Below are 19,544 nucleotides of genomic sequence, written 5' to 3'. Positions count from 1 at the left end.
TGGCTGTCATTATATAATAAAATTAATATATCTATATCTGAATATGGAGTGTAAACACATTAACTACAAGGTCGTAAGATGTTTGAGGGTCGAGTCTTGGCTATTTTTGCTTGCTGATGGAACAGGCTTTATTCTCCTGAGCGTCTCGAATATCAATCAATACCAACCAGAGCTTTTAATGGACCAATGCACGCCAAACTACTGCTGGAACACCTACGCGTCTGTGAAAATCGTTTGTTTTGAAAAGAATATATGTTTAAAAAATACTTGAATGTTTCTTATGCATGATTAGAAGGTTGATTTAGTTTTTATTTGAGTAAGTAAACTTCCCCAAGTATTTAGGCGCCAGAAATAGTTCCCCGCGCGAGTGTAAATCACTGCGCGTCACAGTGAGTGAAGCGCTATGGAGAAGTAGCGCCGGTCAGTTTTCAGTCAGCTGTCAAACACACTGCAGGAATTACAGAGGCACAAACACACACATAATCTTCACTTTACGGACTAAATGATTCATTTTTACTACATTTCTGGAGGTTTCGCAGATTTAAATGCGTCTGGAGCTCAGGAGGAGGTAAAAAACGATGTTATTTCGTGTTAAATACTTTATTGAAATGCTTGAGGTGATATTTACCGACTCAAATAAGTTTAATTTATTTATTAATAACATAAATAATAACGTTTAAAATGTATTTTATATGGATTCAAGCGTTTAAATGATATAACGAAGGATTTAAGGAAAAAATGAAGAGGAGAAATGGAAACTAAAACGTTGATTGTGAAAGTACCTAAATTTCCATGCCAGGATCAACTTTGATCTTAATTAAACTGTTTTTTAAAGACACAACATGATCAAAAATAACTTTATTCGATGTTTTATACAGTTTTGTCGAGTTTTAAACTCAGATCTCGTGATTGAACGTCATGCTAATCGGCTAACGCGTCAGTTTTTGAGTTATAACTTCAAACTTCACCTTTATAAAGTGTTTTAAACTTAACTTTTGTAAATATGTGTTTAAAACGACACGGAAGTGGTCAAATGTGTGTATACGTTTTAGATAGTAAGCGTTTTGTCTTTTCTGCTGACTGTCAGATGTGTGAAAAACAAATAAAAGTTCCCAAAATAGATTATATATTAATGAGAAATTATTTTTTGTCGTATATTTGGTTAGTTTAGGCATTTCTTTATATTATATAGCCCCAGTAATATGTTTTATGTTGAATATATTGTCCTTCAATGGAACTATTTTTGTTTGGAAAATCACTAAAGGAGGAAAGATGCCTGGTAGTCATGCTTTTTCAATTGGATTTCACTGGAATCATATGACACTAAGGAGGGCTGTGTCTCAAAACCTAGTGAGCTCACTGTGCTGCCTATTGAGGCCTCATTTTTGGGCATCATCAGACTCAGAATGCTGTTATGATGATCAAAAGTGCTGCACTTGAATCACCTGTGTACCTGGTCACAGTTTGCATATATTTTTGTGATTGGTTGCTTGTTCAAACATGTCATGAATGCATAATTTGTCCAAAGTCACAGTTTGGAAAGCACCTATGATGCCAAAAAAAGTCTAGTTAGACGAACATGGTGCATTCATTAATGATTCCCACTAAAAAAGCCAATGTTTTTGTTGTTTCGTCTCAGGCCGGTGCAGGATGATTCCTGTGGTTCCTGTGGAGTCCTGCACTCATGTCCTGGCAGAGTTTGACTGTCTGGACCCCCTCCTTTCCGCCCTGCGACTGGACTCGGGACGGATCAAAGTAAGCCACACGCTTACCTACTGAACTACCACAACTATTGTGAAAGAGCAACAGATTTTATTGCGACAGCTTTTATGGCAAACTGACCTCAATTCCAGTTTGTGTTGTTTACGTTTGAGGGAGCTTCATTAAACGTCTTTCAGATTCTGTTCTAGAGAGAGATGAATCAAACAAAACATGTTCGGGTCATGTGTCACCCCAAAACCAAAAGGAAAAAAAAAGAAAACATGTTTTTCATTAAGAACATTACAATTAAATTGGTTTGCATTGTGATATTACAGTATTAAATTAAATTAAAATGTAATTAAATAAAGAAATTAATACTTTTATTCAGCAAAAACGAATTAAATTGATCAAAGGTGATCGTGAAGCAAAGAATCCTGAAAAATAGCTAATTTTATATATATATTAACATTTTTTTAATGGATTTTTCCAAAATATGGATAATTATCAAAAGTCATAATTCTAAGACAAAGTCAAAATTATTCAAATTAATCAAAACCGACTCAAGACTGAGATAAAAATCATGATTATGACAAAAGTTGAAATCTCAATTATGACATAAAAATGTGAAATTATGACATAAAGATGTAATTATGAGATAAAAAATGGTCAAATGATTAATCGCGAGTAATTGTGTCTAAAATAAAAGTTTGTGTTTACATTGTGTGTGTACTGTGTATATGTAAAATATTATAAATACACACATATATACATATGTATTTAAGAAATATTTACATGTATACGTGTGTGTGTGTATATATAATTTATTATATACACGTATGTATTTTATATATATATATATATTACAGTACACACATATATTATATAAACAAACTTTTATTTTGGATGTGATTAATCGCTTGACAGCACTTATATATTACAGCGCTATATATATATATATATATATATATATATATATATATATATATATATATATATATATATATATATATATATATATATATATCATAGCCATTTTCTTTAAGCAAACAATAATATTACATTTCTTTCATTCTAAATTCAGTATGAAATATGACCTGGACATTTTGTGATAATCACTCTTAATATCAATTCAATTCAATTCAATTCAAAATTGCTTTATTGGCATGACTGTAAATAATACAATATTGCCAAAGCATATATAAAACAATAATAAAAACATCCGTATAATAGAAGAAAATATGATCAAATATTATAACACTATCAAATATTATAACATAACTTAAACTTAAATTAACAGTGTAACAAATTAGACCATGTCTGAACATTTGATACCACAGTGTTTAAACATATACATCTTTCTTTCTCTCTCTGTGTGTCCCGCAGTGCACATGTCTCTCTGTGTCCAGGAAGTGGCTGGCTTTGGGCACGTCTGCCGGAGGGCTTCACCTCATTCAGAGAGACGGCTGGAAGCAGAAACTCATCCTCACGCACAAAGTAAACACAACCAACCCATTTCACCAGTTCCCCTTTAACACAGTTAGTGATCAACAGTGTTGAAATACTATTGTAGTGTTATCAATTAGATATGAACGTATTTGCATGTGTGAGTGTGCAGTCTGCAATAGTATTTCATGACATGTTTGCTTCTTCCTGTGTTTTATTGGCACTGTGAAGTAGTTATTGATCACACAGTCATACTGATGCACGATTTATTGTCGACTATATTGGTATCATCTTTCACTTACGTCATGGCTCAGAGCACATCATCCTCTGCTTCGACCCACGAAAAGTGTTTTTCAAGGTTGCTAAGTAGCGAGAAAGCAGGAAGTGTGAAAATAGGGACAGAATGTAGTGCTGCTGATTGCTTTTAGACATCACATAGAGAAGCTCTCTCTTAAAGGGGACCTATTATGTCACTTTTACAAGATGTAATATAGTCTCTGGTGTCTCCAGAATGTGTCTGTGAAGTTTCGGCTCAAAATCCCCCACAGATCATTTATTATAGCTTGACAAATCTGCCCCTATTTGGGTGTGAGCAAAAACACGCCGTTTTTGTGTGTGTCCCTTTAAATGCAAATGAGCTGCTGCTCCCACCCCCTTTCAAGAACGTTACACACTAACTAAAGTTAAAAAGTGAAATCATAATCAACCACCCCTTTAAAAAAATATTTATACTAATAATATCTGCCATAAAATTTTCTGATTCAAAATGAAAGTGTTCACCACCGTGTATCTTCTTTATCTTTATTTAGGAAGGCTCAATCACGCATGTCTCATGCTGCCCCCATGATGAGGACTTTATCGCTGTTGCAACAAGGTAATCATGTTCGCCCCGTCTGCATTTATATGTGCTACTGGTGTTTAGGGTTGCCAATCTGGACGCTTTTGTTGTGTGTGTACCCCAGTCAGGGTATGGTGGTGGTGTGGGAGCTGCATTTGGAGCGGCGTGGCCGACCTGAACGCGTCTCTGTGTCCTGGGAGCACCGCGGACAGACGGTAACATCTCTGTGCTGGGATACCGTGGCCCACCGAGTGTTTGCTGGAGATGTCGGAGGAAAAGTGTCCTGCGTCCGTGCTGGGTCGTCTAAACTCGGGAAGGTATAAGAAAAGCTGCGTTTCCACCGAAATTACACCGGATTAAGTACCGTGAAGATGAGGCAAATTAGGACTCCGTACGACTTTTCAGTTCCCACTGGATTTCATCTTCCACATATAAGCTTAATAAAGCCTGAACCTCATCGTCGGTCCATCGGACGTATTTTTTAAACTCCATTGTTGATTAGAATAGCAAACAACTAGGGCTGGGTAAAAAATATCGATTTCTCGATTTTAATCGATTCTCATTTTTACGAACCGATATCAATTCTTAAATCCCAAGAATCGATTAGTCTAGTCTGTTTTCAGTTGATGAATGAGCAGAATATGTAGCGCCTCCCATCCAATAAATCGCAATAATCTTTGTGCTTTGTTACTTTTGATATGAAGCAAAGTCTCAGATTTCAAATGACGTCCATCTTATTATGAGATTCAAAAAAATAAATACCGTTTTGGCGCTGTTTAATGTGGCGTGACAGATCGCTTTAGCGCCTCAGTTACAGAGAAGCATGTGATCATCCTCTCCTCCGCTTTAATACCAGTTACATTGAAATAAACATGCATGAACATCTGAAGGTATGTTAAAATATACAGTACAACTTACTGAAATCCGTATCATGTCTCGTGTAATCGCTCAATCAGTGCTTCAACCTCGGAAAGACGTCAATAAAACAGCTTCATTGTCACGTAACATCACATTTACCTCAGAAAAACACATTCAGTGACCATAAACTCATTAGTCAGCTAGAAAAGTGAACTCTAGAAAGCAGCATTAGATAAATATAACTATGCACCGTTACATATTCATTATAATTTTTAATGTTCTTCAATATTTAATGCATGTTTGAATAAATCAGTTATGACAGCCACGATTTAAATGTTTATATTTTAACCCTTATAGGGTCTTTGGGGTCTTTTTAGACCCCAAACGACGTTTGCTCAAATAAAAAAAAATATTCTCTTTGTCCAAATGACATGAAACTTTGTACCGTTGTTAACACTTTCTAGATCTACAAAGAAAAACAAAAATCGGAGTGATAGCTTGTTTTTATGTTAGTGTAAAAAAAAAGGTACACTCAGGGTCTTCGGGGTCTCCACAGACCCCAGGCAATAAAATGTAATTTTGTTATAAAATAACTGCTTTTTAAAAAACAAATGTAATTTTACTCTGTTTATTAATGTTTTTACTTCATATTTGTGCAGTTTTTGGAGGATTTCTCGTATCTTTTAAATTTATATAAATAAATAAATATTTTTACAAAAACAGCTTTTTATGTAAAATTCACTTTATAAAAGACCCACATTTCTAACTTTCATTCATGGGGATAACATGGATAATTTGACATGGTTTAGTGTAAGATTTTTGCCCATCTTTTGGAAAATGCAGTTTTAAAGGTAAAAAAAAATCACTTTTACCAGTAGTACCAAATTACTTTTACCAAATATTTTTTTATTTATTTATATAAATTTTAAAAATATGATAAATCCTCCAAAAACTGTACAAACATGGAGTAAAAACATTAATAAACAGAGTAAAATTACATTTGTTTTTAAAAAAACAAGTATTTTGTTACAAAATTGCATTTTGTTGCCTGGGGTCTGTGGAGACCCCGAAGACCCTGAGTGTACTTCCCAAACAAAGACCGCATAAGGGTTAAAAAAAACGAATTGGAGTAGAAATAATGTAATTCTAAACTTTATTTATAATAAAAACACCATTGAGTGTAATTTAAGTGTTTGTATATAAATAAGTTAATTTAACCTTTAGTAGTACCAGCTGACACCCATGTGTAGTTTACAACATTAGTTGAGAGATTTTTTTCCTCTAGAAACTTTGCCATGTACTGAAACTGAAATACTACATCCAAAATAATCGAAATTGAACCGAATAGTAATAGTAATCGAATCGAATCGAGAAAATTGTCAATACCCAGCCCTACAAACAACTCTTACTGCACGCACCGCAACAGACTTTTAAAAATGGTGGTTGAAATAAAATGCTGCGTGAACTCAACCAATCAGCATGTTCAGCGCTCAAGTCCCACCCCCGAAAGTTCCTGAACTTTGAAAAAGTACTCCCTCGTGAGCAGGGACTTTCTGAGGGGAAATGTTGTACCCGGAACTTCATTTAGACCCTGGTTCCTGCGGTCGAAATACAGAGTTCCACCCCAAAATCCCTAGTTCCCAGAGTAAGTTCCTGCGGTGGAAACGCAGCTAAACTTGTTTACATGTTCTTACTGATCCCAAACTTTTGATCGGTAGTGTATTTTATTGAAATAATAGTGTTTTTGAATCCATGTTTGTTTGTGGCTTCCAAACAGGGCTCTGCGTTTGTGATCTTCCCAGTTCAGACCATCACCACAGTGGATTCACGTGTCGTTCAGCTGGGGTACACGGACGGACACCTGGTGGTCTCGTCTCTCAGCCGCTGCTACCTGTGTGACACAGAGAGGTGTGTGTGTTAGCAGGAAACACGTCCCTTTACCCACAATTAGTTTAAAACACTGTTTGTTGACTTTGAATACACAAATGTACCATTTAATTTGAATTGGCCTCTTAATTTGATCAAATGTATGCACACTAAAGAAAGCTGAAGATGGAGAAAACCATATTAGGACCCTTTTAATGCATACACATGCTTTTAAGAAATAAATTCAGTCTCTCTTTCACTTAGGGAGAAGTTCTGGCGTGTGGGTAGTAAAGAGCGAGACGGAGAGTTTGGGGCGTGTTTTCTCCCGCAGGGTCCGGCGGGTCAGCGGGGTCAGGCGGGCGGTCCTCCTCCGCTGCTGTACTGCGCCCGGCCCGGCTCCCGCATATGGGAGGCCAGTTTCAGTGGAGACGTCCTGAGCACACACCAGTTCAAACAGCCTCTGGCCTGCCCACCGCTGCCCCTCGTCTCTTACAAGTGTGTGTTTGTGTGTTTAACACTTACTTGTGACATCATTAGTGTTTATCATTTTGGCCCATTCTTTTTCTCTCTTTACATTTTTGTTGTGTATTTTTACACGTCAGGAATGAGCCACATTTCAATCCCGCACAGACGAATCCACAGTCTCTGGCTTTCCCAAGACTCCTTCAGTTTGGGTAACTGCTTCCTGTATTATAATAACACATGACCTCTTTAGTAAAGACAAGTATTTCATGTCTGCTGTGTGTATTATGACTATGAAGATAACGTCTCAGGTTAGAAAGGGTTTTGGCGTTAATGTTTGACTTGAGAATTGTGTGTGTTTTATAGTGATCAAAATCTGCTCACCTGGACGGATTCGGCCATCTACATCTTCACCCCACACAGCGGCCAGGTTCTGCTGTGGACAGAGGTCAAAGGTGAGAGGTCATGAAAGTGACACATGCACAAAAGTATATTCACTCCAAAATATACTTATTCACATATTTTTTAAAAAGTATATTGTATGACCTCTTATTGTTATATATATTTTTTTACTATATATATATATATATATATATATATATATATATATATATATATATATATATATATACTTTAAAAAACGAATTAATTTGACATATTTTTAAAAAATATATTGAATTACCTCGTTATTTATATATATATATATATATATATATATATATATATATATATATATATATATATATATTTTTTTTTTTTTATATATATTATTTATTTATATTATTTATATTATTTTACAATATATATTGTATATACACTCTATTAAAAAAAAAAGATTGTATATATTTTTTAAAAATATATTGTATCCCCTCTTTTGTTATATATATTTTTCGGTATTTATATTTTTTACAATTTTATTTCTTATATATGTATTATTTTTTTTTTACATCATATATATATATATATATATATATATATATATATATATATATACACTTTTTATAATAAAAAAAAATAATTTTACATATTTTTTAAAAATGTATTGTATGAACTCTTTTGTTATTACAATTAATGGACCTTTATCTGTCTTCCTAAAAATATTTATTATAAATTTAACATTTATTATAAAATTAATATAGTTATATAATAATGTCAATAAATAAATATTACTAATATAAAATCAACCAAATAAATATATATTTAAAAATTGTAACAATATATTTTAAAAAAATGTAATTTATTTTTGGGTACTTTTACAATTTTATTTTTTATGTGTTTTTTTTTGTTTGTTTTTTTTTTATAAAAAAAAATAATTTGACATTTTTAAAAAAAACATATTGTATGATCATTTTGATAATTTGACAGCACTTGGATCCATGTCTCTCTTCCTCCTTCTATAGATGTGGTGGAAATTTCAGTTTTCCGTAACGAGCTATTTTGTCTCCATGGTGACGGACGTCTGTCTCACCTGTGGCTCGTGTCACCTGAGCGCTGTGTGGAGCGGCTAATGAAGAGGGAGAACTGGACGCTTGCCGCCACCGTCTGCTGCATGTTTCAGTACACCATTATTACATCCAGGGTATGCACAAACAATTTAGCACACATTTATACTGTTTTACATACTATTTTAAGAAAGAGGTAGTATAGACGATTCAGTGTGCGTTAAATATTACACTAGTGCTCCATTCCTCTTTTGCATTTCCTCCTCAGGCCAGGAAGTCCCTCCCCATTGATCGACTGGAGCAGCTCAAGTCTCAGCTAAACTCCGCCTCCCAACAGCAGCTGATTGGTCAGCTGGAGGAAGTGATCAGCAAACTGGAGCCACTGGACTCCGCCTGCAGCAGCCGCAGGAGCAGCATTTCCTCACACGTGAGTGCAAAAACACACAGACATGTATAGACACACATTTTTGAAACGCTAAATGACTCTTCCTGTTGTGCGCAGGAGAGCTTTAACGTTCTGGACTGCGGCATCTACCGCGTCATCAGCCGAAGAGGCAGCCAATCAGATGATGACACCAACTCCCTCACCAACCAATCGATGCTTGAGGAGGAGCGGCTGAAGGAGTTCAGTTTTACTGAGGAAGAGCAGGTGGACAATGGTGAGACAGAGGGAGGTCGATTTTTAAACCTAAAAGGGAAGTAGTAGAGTTCAGCTCTCTCACTGGGAATTCCTTGTCCTGATACTCACATTTCAATAATGACCAGAAAGGGACTTTCTTCAACACATCACTATTTAGCATGTATAACTATAGAGAAACTGTAACACCATGTCTTAAAACAACCCATTTTTAGTTGGGATGCACAATTTATCGGCCACCATATCGGTATCGGCTGATATATGTTCATTTTAAATGTTATTGTTATCGGCTCAATAAGAAAATTTGGCCGATATATCAAAGCCGATAAACAATGGATTTTTTCCTTCAGCTGAGACACTTCAGATGCGCACTGTTCACCATGATGGTTTTGAATTGCTTGAAATATGATTGAAATCACTTCAAAAAGGAAAATACAGTTCAGTACAACATGTGCAGTGCAAGTCTGTCATATAGATTACATAAAAGTATAATGACAACATTATAATTGTGTGCCTTGAACATACCTTTTAATGGTGAGACTTTTGTTTTTCTAATCAGGCTCTCAAAAATTATATAAAAATTTGGATTTGGATTTAGATTTATCGGACAATAAATCGGTTATCGGCCTTCATATATAAAGAATTATCGGTTATCTGTATCGGCCAAAATTTACGTATCGGTGCGTCCCTGATTTTTTTGTAATTTGACATATTTCAGAGTGAATAAGCATATTCAACAAGAAATAAAAATGAAAAATGGGACTTGATTTTATGATTATCGGTATCAGCCAAAATTTACATATCAGTGCATCCCTGATTTTTTGTAATTTGACATATTTCAGGGTGAATAAGCATATTCAACAAGAAATAAAAATGAAAAATGGGACTTGATTTTATGATTATCGGTATCGGCCAAAATTTACATATCAGTGCATCCCTGATTTTTTGTAATTTGACATATTTCAGGGTGAATAAGCATATTCAACAAGAAATAAAATTGTAAAGTGGGACTTGATTTTATGATTATCGGTATCGGCCAAAATTTACATATCGGTGCATCCCTGATTTTTGTAATTTGACATATTTCAGAGTGAATAAGGATATTCAACAAGAAATAAAAATTAAAAATGAGACTTGATTTTATGATTATCGGTATCGGCCAAAATTTACATATCGGTGCATCCCTGATTTTTTTGTCATTTGACATATTTCAGAGTGAATAAGGATATTCAACAAGAAATAAAAATGAAAAATGGGACTTGATTTTATGATTATCGGTATCGGCCAAAATTTACATATCGGTGCATCCCTGATTTTTTTTTTGTAATTTGACATATTTCAGAGTGAATAAGGATATTCAGCAAGAAATAAAAATGTAAAGTGGGACTTCATTTTATTTACTGAAAATAAAATAAAAAGATTTGGGACATTAGCCAAAAAGGAAAGCCATTTTAGAGCCAGAGCGTACTCTGATTTTCCATTTGGAGTAGCATGCATGGATGAATCATGGAGAGTAACACCAGGAACATGTTTCATTTCAGTTTTCACATCCTCGCTGAATGCTAAAAATCTACATGATGCAACAAACTCATAGCCAATCAGAACTTGTGTGATCTTTAATAACAATTTTGATTTAACTGCATGCAGAGCTATCGACCAAAATAAAAACCAAGCAACGGACAAATATTGCAGTTTACACTCATGACAAAAAATATTGTTTATTACTTTGAATATTGTGAATTTTTAAATGGTTTTATAGTAGTAATTATATGTCAGTGTGTTGTATGTCCAAATATTTTGCAATAAAAAACACTAAAAACATCAGCGAGCAGCAGTTTAATCATTTATCTGGTGTTTTGAACATGTTAGATTCTTCTTTTTATCTGAGCACTATGCTTCGTCATGTGATGAATCAGTATCTGCTTTATTCCGTGCTTCTTCCACATCTTCTGACTTTATTCTCTCTCTCTCTTCATTCATCCCTCTATCATTTCAACTCCTCCTTTTGCTATCCTGAAGACTCTCAGTCTGTGCGTGGAGAGGGCGACAGGTCAGACCTCGGCTTGCAGTTTCTGCCTCTGTCTTTCCGCTCAAAACCTCCACGAGTCGCCCTGCAGGCTGTTCGAGACAGGTACAAACACATTTAGACATCTGACCACATAAAATCCCCCTTTTTTTCATTGTAATTTCATTTCCTCTTAAATTTCACACCAGACATAGTCTGCTTTGCTCTGATTGGCTGGATCATAAGGAAGCTCTAATTCTCATTAAAATGCAGCTGCTGATACCCAGGTTATTTTTAAAACTGTAACTTCCTGTTTTGTCGTGCTGTCACATATGTCTTTGAAACATTGTCTCATTTTGCGCTGATGCTCATGATTGGCAAGGTTACAATTATTTCTCCTTCTGTTTTTTTCTGTATGCATGTGTTGTTTATTTGAAATCCAACTGCTTATGTCATCACTGATCTTGGTTATGATCGTAGCGTTTTGTAATTGTAAATGTGTGTATGTCAGTGTCTCTAGCTTTGTGAAAAAGACGACCGAGAAGATCAACACGCTTCAGATGAACGCAGACCTATGGCCTCGGCCTGACCTCAGGGACGGCGTTCACGGAGAGGTCACGGCCACAGTGACCCCTCTTCCAGAGGAAGGCGAGCATGAGTGAGTCATGAGTGCTGCTATTGGTGGATTTATACATTTATATTATTTGTATTGTGGTTTTTGATTGTCTCTCTCTATAAGACTGACCGCTGAGCAGTCCAGCTCGGAGTCGGAGCTGCAGGAGTTGAGGGCCGCCACAAAGAAAGCCATGTGAGTTGCTTCCGACTGCTGTATACAGGCAGGAAGATGTTTATCCTACTTAAACTATAAGCTATAAGCATATGATACATTAATGAGAGATGGAATGAGATCAGCAATGATGATTTCCATTTCAAATAAATTCAGTTCTTTTGAAAGAATCACAACCATTTTCAACATTGATAATAATAAAAATGTGTTTCATGAGCAGCAGATCAGCATATTAGAATGATTTCTGAAGGATCATGTGACACTGAAGACTGGAGTAATGATGCTGAAAATTCAGCTTTGCCATCACAGGAATAAATTACTTTGTCAAATATATTTAAATAGTACACAGTTATTTTAAATTGTAATAATATTTCACAATATTACTGTTTTTTTTACTGTATTTTTAATTAAATAAATGTAGCCTTGGTGAGCAGACGAAACTTCTTTTAAAAACATTAAAAATCTTAGTGGTTCCAAACTTTTGGACTGTACTGTATATATATATTCAATATATTGTCTCTCAGTTAATGTGAAGTCATAAATTGCATCTATAATAATTACAATAAACATTACGCAAGTTCTTTAAAATAGTTTTAGATAAATTGTAGCATATCATACTCCAGAATACTTCATAAAAAATGACTAGCCAATCACTGTAGCTGCTGATGCGTTTACTGCACACAGAACTGCTGTTAGAGTCGATATGTTGTCTGTTGTAGCTCTCAGATCCAGGACCCCATGGTTTTACTGGACCCCGTCTGTCTCAGCGAAGTGCTCCAAGACTGGGCTCCGGTTCTGGAGAGGGTTCTGGGTCCGGAGGATCTCACCGTACATAGAGAAATAACAAATCAAGAGGAGAAGACCCTGGAGGAGGAAGAGCTTGTTTCATCGATGTCCTGTTGCGTCGTGGTTCAGCCAGAGATTTTAACAGCGCCGCCTACGAACCTGGATGAATCCGCAACCCTCACTGAAGAAGAGGACCTTGGAGAGAGCATCCCTTGTTCCACCGCCCCAGTCAGAGCGCCGTTCCCGCCTCTTGCTAACCATGTCGAATTAATACAGCTGTTTTCCCCCAAACCGCTGCCCCCTGACCTCCAGGCTGACCTCTCACAGCTGGCCTGTCTTTATCTGGAGATGGGCTGCCCTGGTAGAGGAGGGGTTGAAAGTGTGTGTGTGTTCCTGAGGAGGTACTTCTTCCTGTTGGACCAGGAGAGAGTGAGGAAGATGTGTATGCTGAGGTACAGAGAGCGCCGCGAGGTGCTGAAGGCGTACATCGCTGGCATGCTGGGTAAGTTTGTAATAATAAACATGCTTTTTATTGCAATTTTGTTTTTCAGTCATTAGTTTTTCATCCAGGATGTCATGCCGTAATATTAATTCTGTTAACATTCTGTGTTGCGGGTGGTAGAGTTCACTCAGGCCAGTAAGGTGGTGGAAGTGATCCAGAAGGGCGACCTGCTGAAGTCTCTGCGCAGTCTGAGAGAACTTCAGCCCTGGAACACACCTCTGCTCCTCTCACACCTGTACAGGTGAGTTGACGTCGCATGATATCTATATATTTTACCAATATGGGGTGTGAATATATCATTTATATTGAATATAATGTTTGCTTTCTCTCTACAGACTCTATGAGAAGCACGGGGAGGTGGCCGTTCGTGCCTACCCACAGTTCTATCCCACAATCCTCCCCTCTGATATCATGGCTATGGCTTTACCCAGCCACTTCCTGCCTTATCTGGACAATCTGGTCCAGTCACGAGCCGAGCAGCAGCGGTACGGCAGCGTTACATTATACAGTGTTTTACAATGTGTGATAATCATGATTGTTAAAGGGTTAGTTCACCCAAAAATGAAAATAATGTAATTTATTACTCACCCTCATGTCGTTCCACACCCGTAAGACCTTCATTCATCTTCAGAACACAAATTAAGATATTTTTGATGAAATCCGATGGCTCATTGAGGCCTGCATAGCCAGCAATGACATTTCCTCTCTCAAGATCTACTCATATGACCTGATTTAAATATGTTTTTAGTACATTAATGGATCTTGAGAGAGGAAATGTCATTGCTGGCTATGCAGGCCTCACTGAGCCATCGGATTTCATCAAAAATATCTTAATTTGTGTTCTGAAGATGAACGGAGGTCTTATGGGTGTGAAACGACATGAGGGTGAGTAATTAATGACATTATTTTCATTTTTGGGTGAACTAACCCTTTAATGTAATGTTTACACTGTGATATTGTATTCTTGTTTATGAACATATGAAATAACCTATTAAGTTATTTTTGTCATCTACCAGGTTGTCTTTCTTGGGCTCTCTTCTCCAGCCAGAAACTCTGCGACAGGATTGGCTGGAACTGGCGTTATCCCATGATGCCCCACAAAGGGATGACACACTCACACCTGACGGACAGCCCAGGTACACAAAACAATTTTTACGTGACTATATTCTTAAAAAAGCTCATTTAAGGAATCATTCATGTCTGTGAAATGAAATGATTATTTTAGAAAAACGTATTTATTGTATTTGTTTATTTTAGGAAATATGCTCTACATATTTAAATATATTGCATTGCATACATACTTTAATATACAGGATGTACATAATAAAGTATGTATATATTATATATTATCCCATATATATATTTGGTTTTATATATTGTATACATTTAAATAAATCATTGTATACATACTTTAATATATATATATATACACTACTTGTCAAAAGTTTGGAAACATTACTATTTTTAATGTTTTTGAACGAAGTCTCTTATGCTCATTAAGGCTGCATTTATTTCTTAATAAATACAGAAAAAACAATAATATTGTGAAATATTATTACAATTTAAAATTATGGTTTTCCATTTTAATATACTTTAAAATCTAATTTATATCTGTGATCAAAGCTGAATTTTCAGCATCATTACTCCAGTCTTCAGTGTCACATGATCCTTCAGAAATCATTCTAATATGCTGATTTATTATCAATGTTGGAAACAGTTGTGCTGCTTAATATTATTTTATAACCCGTGATACTTTTTCAGGATTCATTCATGAATAAAAAGTTAAAAAATATCAGCATTTATTTAAAATAGAAATCTTTTGTAACAATATACACTACCGTTCAAAAGTTTGGGGTCATTAATTTTTTTTCTTTCTTTTTTTTTTTTTGAAGAAATTAATATAAGGATGTGTTAAATTGATAAAAAGTGATAGTAAAGATTCATATTGTTAGAACAATATTTCTATTTTGAATAAATGCTGTTCTTTTTAACCTTTTATTCATCAATGAATCCTGAAAAAAGTATCAGTTTCCAAAAAACATTAAGCAACACAAATCATCAAATCATCATATTAGAATGATTTCTGAAGGATCATGTGACACAAAAGACTGGAGTAATGGCTGATGAAAATTTAGATTTGCATTACAGAAAAAAAATTATATTTTAAAGTATATTAAAATAGAAAACCATTATTTTAAATTGTAATAATATTTCACAATATTACCTGTATTTTTGATCAAATTAATGCAGACTTGATGAGCATAAGAGACTTCTTTCAAAAACATTAAAAATGGTAATGTTTCCAAACTTATGAATGATAGTGTATATGTTAACCTGTTTTCTTCTTTAAATCAATTACTTTAAATTTTGCTATGTCGCTGATTATAACGTCTCCTGTGCTGTAGGTGGCACTCACATTTCTTCAGCTGGGGTTATGGGCGTCTGCTGTCTCTGCTGATCCGGCTGCCTGCTGATCTGACCTCCAAACAGAAGATGCTGGAGATGTGTAGAACTCATGGGTGAGTGTAGAATTAGAATGTATAGAATTCAATCAGAATGGCTAGTTGTATAAACTGTGTGTTATTTGTCTCTCAAGGTATTGGATGGGTTACCTGTACCTGTGCAGAGAGCTGCAGCGGCGGGCAGAGGCTTTCAGCGTCCATCTGCAGACTGGACGACATGACACTACTAGAGGAGGATGATGGTAAAACAATCACAGATACTCAAAACAGACAAAGAGAGACTGTCAGTATAACTAATAACCGGCTAGACAGGAAGAGAGCGTCTGTCTGACACATAAATAACCCATGAATCAGTTCTTATTCCAAATCTAAAATATCTCTCTTTCTCTTTCCGCAGGTATTGTTCCTCAGTCTTTTGATGAGTGGGTTTTGCTACTCCAGCTCGCACAGCAAATCAGTTCAGTCGATGAAGCGACGCCCACTGTAACTCTGCCCAGCAGCACCAACGGGTCCTGTTCAGATGACACTAACAGTAATGGCACGACTGACGGTTCCTCTGACCTATCAAACAGTTCGAATGACTTTAGCATTCGGGTCAGCCCAGAGAACATCATCCTGCGTCTAGTGAGAGTCTTCGGGCCGGACCAGGCCCTGACGGCCCTCCAGGAGCACGGGATACAGGTGGATCTCAGTTCACGCTCCACGCTGGTCTGTGATCTGCTTCGTATGGCTGAGAAGCGGCAGAGGTGAGAGCATGTAAAACAGTAGTGTACAGTATATAGTTTTGAGTAAGCAGTACGAATACAAGCAGTACAAATGGTAGTTTGTGTGCAGTATATACTGTGCAGTATGCTAGTGTTCCATTCTGAACATGTTTGTTGAATTCGGAGTAACATACTAGCATTAGATACAGATATGTATGAAATAGTATGTGTAGTATGCTATTTCTAATTTAAACATTGTTTTGGAAAATAGTATACTGAGCAGTATGCTAATATACCCTTCTGATCTAGTTGCTTTTTAAAAAATAGTAGGCAGTGTATAATATATAGTAAGCAGAATGGTAGTATTCCGTTATGAATATGTCATTTTTAAAAAATAATATGGCAGTATATACTGCACAGTATGCTAATATTGCATTCTAAACATATTGGTTGAATTCGGAATTGCATACTAACATCCTACTCTTACTATTTATGCCATATTAAGATGTGGGAGAATAGTATGGTAGTATGCTGTTTCGAATTTAGATATTAATTTTAGAAAATAGTAAGAAGTGTAAATAGTAAGCAGAACAGAAGTATTCCATTATGAATATGTCACTTTTGAAAAATAATAGGCAGTATATACTGCACAGTATGCTAAAATTCCATTCCAAACATATTGGCTGAATTTGGAATTGCATACTAGCATACTACTCTTACTATTTCTGCCATATAAGGATATAGGAGAAATATTAGTACGGTTGATCGAATTTAGACATTGTTTTTGGAAAATAGTATGCTGTGTACTGTATATAGTAAGCAGTATGCTACTGTTTTATTTCAAACATAACATTAAAGAAAAAACTAGTTTATGTACAGTATATACTGCACAGTATGCTAATATTGCATTCTAAACATATTGGTTGAATTCTGAATTGCATACTAACATCCTACTATTACTATTTCTGCCATATTAAGATGTGGGAGAAGAGTATGGTAGTATGCTGTTTCGAATTTAGATATTAATTTTAGAAAATAGTAAGAAGTGTAAATAGTAAGCCGAACAGAAGTATTCCATTATGAATATGTCACTTTTGAAAAATAATAGGCAGTATATACTGCACAGTATGCTAAAATTCCATTCCAAACATATTGGCTGAATTTGGAATTGCATGCTAGCATACTACTCTTACTATTTCCGCCATATAATGATATAGGAGAAATAGTAAGAGTAGTACGGTTGATTGAATTTAGACATTGTTTTTGGAAAATAGTACGCTGTGTACTGTATATAGCAAGCAGTATGCTACTGTTTTATTTCAAACATAACATTTAAAAAAAAAAAAAAAATACTAGATTGTGTACAGTATATACTGCACATTATGCTAATATTCCATACTGAACATATTGGTTGAATTTGGAATTGCATACTAACATCCTACTCTTACTATTTCTGATATGGGAGAATAGTATGGTAGTATGCTGTTTTGAATTTAGACATTAAGTTTAGAAAATATTAAGAAGTTTAAATGGTAATCAGAACAGAAGTATTCCATTATGAACATGTCATTTTTTTAATATAATAGACAGTCTACAATATATTCTACGCAGTATGCTAATGTTCCATTCTGAACATATTAGTTGTATTCGGAATAGCTTACTAGCATACTACTCTTACTATTTCTGCCATGTAAATATATATTTATTAAGCTATTTTGAATTTAAACAGTGTTTTAGGAAAAAAGTAGGCAGTGTATATGCTGCGTAGTATGCTAATATAAAAACTAAACGTTTTTTGAAAAATAGCAGGCAGTGTATATTATATATCAAGCAGCACACTAGTATTCCATTCCAAGCATACTGTTTTAGAAATATAGTAGGCAGCGTACAGTGTATATATACTGTATTGCAGTATATACTGTATTGTGCAGTATTCTGTACTTAGTATTCCATTAGGAATGTCATGTGAAAACAGTAGGCAGAGTATAGTATATACTTCGCAGTATGTTTGTATTCCATCCTGAACATTTAACCGTTTTTGTTCTCATGCATTTTCTCTTGCTGTACTTTTAGAGCACTGATTCAGACCATGTTGGAGCGCTGTGACCGGTTTCTGTGGTCTCAGCACGCTTAAGACCTTGTGTCCATCTGATCTCTCCAGAACCCTGCGCTGCTCTCAGTATGGACACACTGTGCTCTCTGTAGTAACTGCTCTGGGATCAGCTCTGTATGGCTGTTTCTAGATCAGATGATCTCAGATCACTGGACCTTTTGACTTGGATTTCAGTCACAATGAAACGCAGATTCCGGATCGTAGCTTTTTCGCACCAGCACTGTGACTGTATTGTGCCGTAAATGGTGTGCTGGGTGGGTGTCACATGACTTGGTCTAAACAGTATTTCGTCTCCTGTTTCCTATTTAGCTATTTAATAAGGTGTTGACACAGTATTAACAATGGTCCTTTTAATGACATATCATTCAATAATCCAGTTGTACATAAATTATTCTATTGAATTGAATGCAACCATTTATGTAAGGATGCTTCTATATTCAATCTACATATGTATTTTCCATTATTATATATATATATATATATATATATATATATATATATATATATATATATATATATATATAAAATATGGAAAATATAATTTAAGATACATTTATTTATCTATTTAATTGTCTTAATGTACTTAATGTTATTTTGTAATTACTGTAATTTTCATCTGCAAGTATTTGAGAACAAACATGGGCCTTATCAAACAAAGAAAAACTAACAATGCTGTGTTCTTTTAACAGATATAATTATAAAATAAATGTGAATGTATGAAGTAAAAGTTTTTGTAATGCCATGTGGCTTAGCTGGTTTAACAGGCTGCTCTTAAAGAAAAGTACAATAAATACGAGTGTCATGTTAATTTATAATTGTGTAGAAAGTGTTCCTTTAAATGCACGAATCAGTATCTCTTTCACTCTTCATGCAAATGAATATAATTTGAATGCATGGAGAGACTACTAGCAATGAATTAAAGTTTATTTTTTTACAGT

The 19,544-nt window shown here is 35.1% G+C and overlaps 1 protein-coding gene across 1 annotated transcript; it reads left to right on the top strand.

The window, feature by feature from the left end:
- The first annotated feature begins 411 nt into the window (after positions 1–411).
- On the top strand, positions 412–19,418 carry hps5 (HPS5 biogenesis of lysosomal organelles complex 2 subunit 2). The gene is given in 24 exon segments (XM_048158368.1): positions 412–568; positions 1,640–1,755; positions 3,085–3,195; positions 3,954–4,018; positions 4,107–4,299; positions 6,618–6,748; positions 6,971–7,201; positions 7,309–7,380; positions 7,535–7,623; positions 8,569–8,747; positions 8,879–9,037; positions 9,113–9,269; positions 11,267–11,378; positions 11,764–11,910; positions 11,992–12,060; positions 12,759–13,327; positions 13,448–13,568; positions 13,663–13,812; positions 14,344–14,463; positions 15,733–15,846; positions 15,924–15,984; positions 15,986–16,031; positions 16,187–16,535; positions 18,567–19,418. Coding segments are annotated over 23 exon segments (3,411 nt in total). The 5' UTR covers positions 412–568; positions 1,640–1,650; the 3' UTR covers positions 18,628–19,418.
- The last annotated feature ends 126 nt before the right edge of the window (positions 19,419–19,544 follow it).

The sequence above is a fragment of the Megalobrama amblycephala genome, linkage group LG15, assembly GCF_018812025.1.
Source record: "Megalobrama amblycephala isolate DHTTF-2021 linkage group LG15, ASM1881202v1, whole genome shotgun sequence".
Classification (NCBI taxonomy): Eukaryota; Metazoa; Chordata; class Actinopteri; order Cypriniformes; family Xenocyprididae; genus Megalobrama; species Megalobrama amblycephala.
This window is presented reverse-complemented; position numbering and strand designations above follow the sequence as displayed.